Source organism: Cryptotermes secundus, unplaced genomic scaffold (genome assembly GCF_002891405.2).
Source record: "Cryptotermes secundus unplaced genomic scaffold, Csec_1.0 scaffold854, whole genome shotgun sequence".
Taxonomy (NCBI): Eukaryota; Metazoa; Arthropoda; class Insecta; order Blattodea; family Kalotermitidae; genus Cryptotermes; species Cryptotermes secundus.
The window spans coordinates 504846-512999 of NW_019727108.1; the positions used below are offsets into that span (position 1 = coordinate 504846).

An 8154-nucleotide genomic window follows, 5' to 3' on the forward strand; every position below is an offset into this window, starting at 1 on the left:
ATAATGGAAATACATTTGCATCAATTCCTATGGGACACTCGGTGCATTTGGAAGAAAACTATAACGATTTGGCTGTGATTCTTGAGAAAGTCAACTATCAAGAACATCAATGGATGGTTTGTGGAGACTTCAAAATATTAACCATGTTGTTGGGCCAGCTGGCAGGTTATACAAAACATCCCTGCTTCTTATGCCTGTGGGACAGTTGAACAAGAGACCTCCATTGGACAAAAACTGACTGGCCACTTCAAGATGCCTTAATCCCCGGTGAAAAAAACGTAATTAATACGATCTTTGTTCCACCTGAAAAAGTTTTATTACCACCTCTTCACATTAAATTAGGGCTCATGAAGCAGTTTGTAAAATCACTGCCAAAAGATGGAGAATGTTTCACATATATGTGTTCCAAGTTCCCAAAACTGTCTGAAGCCAAGTTGAAAGAGGGAGTTTTTGCTGGTCCCGACATATGAAAACTGTTAACCGATCCCCTCTTTTCAGAAACAATGGGAGAAAAATAAAAGAAGCATGGGACTCCTTCAAAGATGCAGTGCACAAGGTTTTGGGGAACCCTAAAGACCCTCTCTACAAAACCAATGTACAACGCATGTTGGCTGCATATAAAGCTCAAGGTTGCAAGATGAGCTTAAAAGTTCATTTCTTACACTCCCACGTTGACTACTTTCCCAAAAACTTGGGAGCCTATAGTGAAGAGCAGGCTGAACGATTTCACCAGCATGTCCGTGATATCGAAAGACACTACCAAGGAAGATGGAATGCGAATATGCTAGCTGACTACTGCTGGATGATCAAGTGGGAAACGGAAAATGGAAAGTGAAAGCGTGTTCGGAGGAGCATCAAAGAGAAGAAGAAAAGGTTTCTGAACACATAATGTTAAATATATCATGAAGGAATTGTTTGTTTAATTAAGAGAAATAATATGTTTAGTTCAATGTAATAAAATTAGTGATTTTCTTCATCACTGTTATGATTTTTTACTGTAAACCCCTATTACTTTCCAAGAAACCGTACGTGATAGGGGGAAATTGAGGTCATTTTTGGATTCAGCATCCTAGAAAACATATAGTTTACCAAAAATATTCCAAGCAGCTGAAAAAAAATTATTTTTGCAGACCTGTGTTATTATTAATCATAGAAAGGCCACTTTTTCTATACATTTTTCTAGATCCACATAATTTTTACAGAAATTTGATTCTCAGACCCCAAACATTACATTTTAAATACTGATCAGTGTTTCATGACATACCTATTTTCAAGCTCTGAGAGATCAGCCTGTAATCTAAGGTGCCATTTCTCAGCTTGTTCAAATAACTGCTTCAGTAGCAGAACTGTCATATGTGTGGAACTGATGAGTTCTGTTTCAATGTCAGCTCGAACCACTTTGCATAGACCAAGCAGTAATTCTTGCACTTCATCACCTGTATATGTATCATCCAATAATCTGAAATATACACATTTACTATAACAAAAACAAATTAAGATGGGATATGGAAAGGATATTTAACAAATATAACACTGAACAGGGTTGGTCTACTACTAACGCTCTGTACTTGTATTTGCAAAATGCCTGGCTTCAGTCAGCTAAACACCAGTTACCCTGACTGAGGATTTTGTAGTTTTCTTCAGTTCCTCCAGGCAAAGCTGGGATATTAGCTAGACCAGACCACCAATTGTCATATAGTATGAATACTGAGAGGGTCATCTGATAACCAACTAGAAAAATGAAGACCCGAGACTTGTGAAAATAACAGTGATGCTAATACCTATGCACAAAAGTTAAAAAAAAAAATTTCAGTAAACTGCAAATAAGAAGTAAAGTGAAAATAACTAAACTTCTCTTCAGAAGCTGAGGCAAGATATATTATACCTTTGCTATAACTGAAAGGTTTATTACTCTCTTTGAAATAGTTTGTCAGTGGTCCCTATTTTGAGCTAAATGAATCTAGGCCGGTCATGGTAGCTGAGCAGTCTAAGGCATGTACTGTCTTCGCTCGCTTGGAAACCGGGATCATGGGTTCGAATCCCACTCAGGGCATGGATGTTTAGTTTGTGTGTGTGCGTCTTTCTGTGTTTGTGTACAGGTAGAGGCCTTGCGACGAGCTGATCACCCACCCAAGGAGTCCTACCGAATGTGTAAGATCTAGAAAAACTGAAGTGAACGGAGAAGTTCATGGAGGTAGGCCTAGGCCCAGTGGGGCTGTAGTGCCAAGGGGGAAAAAAATGAATCTAGTCCACACCCTTCCACCCTATACCATAAGATTCCTTTTAGTTTATCCTCCCATATACACCTAGCCCCTCAAAGTGGTTTCTTCCCTCCAGGTTTTCTAACCAATATTGCATATAAATATCTTATAGTTTCAACATGTGCTACACGCCCAACCAATCTCATCTTCCTTCATTCTATCACAGTACTAATGTTTGGCAAAGTGTACAAATTATGAAACTGCTAATTTTCAAATGTCTCCATCCTGCTGTCACTTCCTCCTTCCTGATTCAAAAGCTCTCTTCAGCACTCAGTTCTCACACATTCTTAACCTACATTATTTTTTTAATGCAAAATGAAAGCTTCACGCCTGCACAAAGAAAAAGAGAAATTACAGTTTTATAAATTTTAATTTCTTCAGATAGGATTATAAGTGAATGACATCAAGCATTCCCCAAATTTAACATGATTCTACTTTCTTTGTGAATGCCCTTCTGCCTGTTACTTTTCATACCCAAACATTTGAACTTTACCACGTTTTCAAAGGATTTGTTAATTATCCAATGTATAATTATATCACTGGTCAAAAAAAGTCATAGCTCTTAAAATTAATGTGTAAGACACATAAAGCATCATGTATGTACACATAATCAACTGAGCCTCTACCTATATGCACTAAAATATCTTTAAAAAGTATGACTTGTCTTAAACATGAAACATATCCTGCTAAATTGATGGCTGGGATATTTGTGACACATGGAAACTTCTTCCACATGGTGTATTTCATCATTATTTTGAATGGTTGCCACTTAAACATCAATTTACTCTTTTAACACATCAAAGGAACAACATACTTCAAACCATGTTTATGTATGTTCTTGTTCAGTAACCTGAACCTAATAAACACTGCTGTGTAAATTACAACCTTGTTTCTTAACCAGCAGCATTATAAGTAAAAATTACCTATGAAGGACAGGATATCCTGATGATTTTTGTTGTTTCCCTCATTATAAAGTTATATACTGTCAATACTGATAACTGACAAGACTGTACCCTGAAACAGGCCAGTGTCATTCCTTCCACTTAGATTCATAATTCTAATTTTTACCCTCACTCCACTCAACTCCTTATATCAAACAACTTAAGTAGCAAAGAATAACCTTCACTGGAATGCAACACTCTTTGCCTGATAGAAGTTTACGGACATTCTGAAGGAATGCACTGCCTCCATCGGAAGGGTCAAAGCATAAGCCACACAAGCAACCAGGAAGAAGCAAGCTGCAGGTTTAATTGTCTGGCTTACTATTCGACCACGTAAATGAAGATACGTTTATCCGAAACTTCGGTAAACTTCTAGCAGACTATATGGTGTCACATCCAAAATGATAGTATCTCACACCCAACAATACCTTGATTCTGACACATCTTTGAAGGCATATTCAATAGCTTTTAGGTTCTGAATACGCTGATATCTTGCAAATTTCATGTAACTCATAATAATCATTTGGTGATGTTCATTCAATCCCAGTTCACTCTGAAAGAAATATCGTCAGCCTTAAAAATCAGTACATGAATATTTAGACCGTGTTATTTGGGTTATAACACTGTGGGTACACTGAAAATGGAGGCTGCATAGTTCCCCCAAATTTAAGTAACCACATATCCCACTAAATGGTATCAAAACCCAGACTAACGCAAACCTTGCCGCTGTGATAAACCTATATTTTCATACATCAAATGATTATTTCAACTTTGACAGCTTAATCGAATTTGAGCTTGTCTATTATATTCGGAGAAACATGTTCACATGCCAATTATATAACTTTATCAGCACAGCCTTTACTTTTCCAAGTAACATTTTACCATTTTAATGCGCTGGATAAATCAAAATGAACACCACTTCCCACAAAATCAATTTTCCGCCCCCACCGAACCCCGCCTACCATTCGCTTTCCATTCGTCTCTTGTTCCACAGGACATGTCCTTCATAGTTTTCATAATTGTAATCAATGTAGCCAACAATATACATTTTTATCATATCTGTTGTTTGACTTATAATTTATATGAATATAATTATTCACGAATACGTGTTTATCTACATGAGCGGTCTATTCTTAATACAAATTTTGTGATTTATTTAGTGCCAGAAATGTAACTTCAGAAACGTTAATAAGCACGGATGAACTCCGAACTTTGCAATACAAAATTCAAGGAATATATGCCGGAGCAGTAGCGTAAGAGTGTCTGCACTGCTGGCGATTCTTCAAGATGGCTGCGGCAGGTTGGTTTTATAAGTGTTTGTCACGTGAACAGAATTGTATATATTATTTAGGAATCGATTACGTTTTATACACTTTACGTTTTTTAATGATATGCTCTCAATGTCTGTAATGTTAGTTATTTATTTTCCTACTTGTAAAGGAAAAATAAATATGGAAATTTTTGTTCCACCTGGAGCGTTTTCACGAGTCACCTCGTGGCCACATTAACGAGATGTTGCATGGCAGCTTGAATAATCATTGCTTAGGTTCATTTGGAAATTTAAGATATGAACTATAGCGTGGCCACATAAATAAGTCGAAATGTTAATACGAAATGCCTTTGCTTGATGTGTGTATATTTTTAATCCCCTGGGTGAATTATTGTTAAAATACTTCGTGCAGCTCGGATGTGTTTTCTGTTCTAGGAAAGAAGAACAAAAAAATGAAGGGTAAAACCTTCGGCCTGACGGAATTTTTAGCCGATGGTTCTTCAGGCCCAGGTGCTGGCCAGACCGTGATTACACGGAAGTCATCCAGTTGGGCTGATGATGTTGAGAATGAAGATGGTAGGCATCATTTTCATTCTTGATTCAAATTCATTGACGTAAATTATTATTGACAAATATGTATTTTGTCAGACATGCCTATGGACTGATGTAAGCATGTTATTCTTTACTGAAGCATGGTAATTGATATATGCCAGTAACCAGACATTAATAATTCGACTTTGTTGGAAACATCATTGTAAAAAATTTGCAAGACGAATTAAATATTTACAACAATTAAGATAAATATCTGACTGACATTGTTTTTCATGCTAACCATGTTTTTTTCAAGTGAACAAGAATCGTTTTTGTTTGAATTATAAATATGTAATATATAGAAATGACTGCTGGGGAAGTCAGTATGATGTATTCTGAGGTTATAGCCCCTGTAGTTGGCGCAGTGGGAAGCTGTCATTATAGGCAGAAATTTAAAACTTGTGACTTTGAAATACAAACGGAAAGCTCTGTCTGTGTACCATAACATGGTATTCGTTTTTTCTATGCAGAAATTTTTGATACGGGACGCAAGGAGAAGGTCATCCTTCCAACAGCTCCAAGGGCCACCAGGAGCCCTGACCTGGATGATGAGAAAGTCCCCAAGGTCCCACCCTTTTTGGCATATATTTCCAATTTGCCATATGATGTAGAAGATACTGACATTTCCAACTTCTTTAGGAGTTTAGAGGTAAAGTTACTGAAGTATCCCTGTTGGCTCTGGTATATGGGAAGAAAATTGTCTCCAGATTGTATGTTCATGTCAATGTTTTTCATGTTTGCAGGTTACAAATATTCGCCTTCCTCGAGATGAACGCAGGGCAAAGGGTTTTGGCTATGTTGAGTTTGGAAGCCGCAGCAGCCTTATTAGTGCCCTCACAATGGTTGACACTGTATGTTGATAATTATGGATCATTTGCTAAAAATAGGTGTGCTAGACATCATAGAAATGTAAATGGAATTTTTAAGAAAATCATGAAGTAGAAGTTATGTTGTTAGACTATGAACTAACATTTGATATTTCTTCTACCATTTTCAGTACACATGTAATATACAGTAATTACTATGTTTCATATCTCATTTTGTATGGACCATAATGCTGAGAATCACAGCTGGCAATGTGTGGATTTGTCTAGCTTTGAAAGTTACATTAGAAAACATTGTCTATTCTACTGTCAGATGTAGTATAAGAAGTGAGGTGATTCTAGCTTGAACACTTTTCTAGATGTTAAAATGATTTGTTTTTGTGAACCCATAATGTATTTGTGTTCAGACGGTGAGGGGTAGACGTATTCGTATTGAAGTGGCAGAAAACAGTGACAGTGATCGTAGAGGTCGAGGGGGTCGTGATCGAGGTGAGATGAACCGAGATCGCCTCGATGGACCGGACAGAACTTTGGGTGACTGGCGTTCACGACCGAAGGAGGAACCAGTGCCCGATCCTGAAAGTGACAGAGGTGGTGGTTTTGGGAGGGACAAAGATGGTAAGCTGAAATCATTTATATAAAAAATATTGGTGCCCCTGTGCTTAATTGAAACCATGAAGACAAATGGGAAGGGGAGTTGAGATGTAGCTCCCTTAATTTTTAATCTCATCTGTAGTCTGAAGCAAATGATCAGCTTCGTGCCCCAACTGCTTTACCATGTGGCGGGGGGAAGACTCCCCAGATGCCACTGAATTGGAAGCTGGGTGAGCCCCATAGCTGGTTGCAGGATAAAAATCTCTTGCCCTCACTAGGAATGAAATCAGGATTACATGGTCATGCATGCTGTAGTTTAGTCAGTATACTGACAGCTATTTTGGCTCATGAAGTCAGTGGTTGAACACCGTATTAACACTTCGAGGACAGGTGATTTAAATCACCCAGGGGACCGGCATTTTTAAACATACTACCCTAACTTGTGCACTGTTCACTTTGAAAATTAATATAAAATCTTCTAATTAATTTTTTGAACTAAAATTTTTGGAGAACACTTGCCAACGCTCCTAGAAGTGCTTGAGGATGTGATATTTCTGGAAACATTCCCCTTTGTGAAGTGGCATTACACAGAACTTGCAAATGTAGACATACTCCTTTTTTTGTGAACTGTGCAAACATGGCATTGCCTAGAAGGATTCTTCCCCTTGGAATGTTCACCTTTCACAATTTTCATGAGGGTATTTTTCCGCATATCACTCGAGAGTCACCCTGGGGCGTCCGCATGAGGCCTTCGTGGGGTGGGAGTTGATGGGCCCGGTCGTACTAAGTCTTTGTGTGACCCTTGTTCTGCCGCCACCATCTGGAATGTAGCCCAGGCCTCTGCCACATTCATCAGAAATGCTTTGTATTTCAATTTTGAATCAGGGTTTAGATTTTTTGCTGTCCCTGCAATGTTACTACACGCAATGTTATTATCCGCATTATCGTCGGAGCTACTGTCACTTTTACTGTCTGTGGCCACAATTCTTTGTTGTCCCCCGTCACTGTCACTGTCTGAATGAAATTAATCCGTTACTATGCGTCTCACAAGGCAGGTCAGCTAGGTCATCGGAGGAGAATTTGTCCTTGATCCATTCTCCCCACTAGCTACTGGCTGATACACACAGCTTGAAGAAGGCAAAGCATTTTCCTTTATAGTCGGTTAAATAAACAGCGAGGTCAAGTTACTGACTGCTAACTAAACATTCCAGAGTCTTATCACGCATCTGCAGGCAGTTGCGTGCAATGTAGGTGGCGCCAGAGCGATGTATAGTGTGTTGCAACTTATCGTGTTCTAAAAACGTATTAATACGCGACCGGTCCGCCACGTTTAAAAGCGAGAAACGTATTAATGCGTGTACAGTCCGCAAAGTCTTAATAAAGAAATGTGTACAGTATCAGTAATGTTTCAATTATTTGTTCAATCCCTGCATATAAGGTCATGTCATAGCTCAGGCAGGCAGTCACTGGCTTGGTCATTGTGGCGGCCTGGTTTTGATCCCAGGTCAAGTCATAATAGCATTAACCCTTAGGCGCGGTTTGACGTCTCTGTTCGTCTTGGGCGTTTAAATCGTTGGCTGTGGTTTGACTGCTACGTTGTCCAGCTGCAGGCCTAATTTATTACGCCCATACAAATTGATGGGTTTATTGTGTTTTGTGAAATTTTTCGCTGG

At 38.6% G+C, this 8154-nt stretch overlaps 2 protein-coding genes across 6 annotated transcripts in view; one reads left to right on the plus strand and one right to left on the minus strand.

The window, feature by feature from the left end:
- The window catches only part of LOC111864506 (leucine zipper transcription factor-like protein 1), a 20453-nt gene extending 16175 nt beyond the window's left edge, over window positions 1–4278 (minus strand). For 2 of the 3 annotated variants that reach the window (XR_002842812.1, XM_023851799.1), the window contains exons 1-3: window positions 4085–4171; window positions 3631–3755; window positions 1265–1459 (exon numbers count right to left, since the gene is read on the minus strand). Coding sequence is in view for 2 of the 3 variants with exons in the window: in XM_023851799.1 (XP_023707567.1) it covers window positions 1265–1459; window positions 3631–3755; window positions 4085–4087 (323 nt within the window). In the remaining variant the exon portion in view is untranslated. Of the gene's footprint in view, window positions 1–1264; window positions 1460–3630; window positions 3756–4084 lie in introns of all 3 variants that reach the window. The other variant, XM_023851800.2, reaches the window with a different exon arrangement.
- Window positions 4279–4429: 151 nt separating this feature from the next.
- Window positions 4430–8154, plus strand: part of LOC111864501 (eukaryotic translation initiation factor 4B) — a 48123-nt gene continuing 44398 nt past the window's right edge. The window contains exons 1-5 of one of the 3 annotated variants that reach the window (XM_023851783.2): window positions 4430–4502; window positions 4908–5048; window positions 5534–5712; window positions 5807–5914; window positions 6295–6505. In XM_023851783.2, coding sequence (XP_023707551.1) covers window positions 4490–4502; window positions 4908–5048; window positions 5534–5712; window positions 5807–5914; window positions 6295–6505 — 652 coding nt within the window. In that variant the 5' untranslated portion in view covers window positions 4430–4489. Of the gene's footprint in view, window positions 4503–4594; window positions 4614–4907; window positions 5049–5533; window positions 5713–5806; window positions 5915–6294; window positions 6506–8154 lie in introns of those variants that run through there. The other 2 variants (XM_023851785.2, XM_023851784.1) reach the window with 2 other exon arrangements.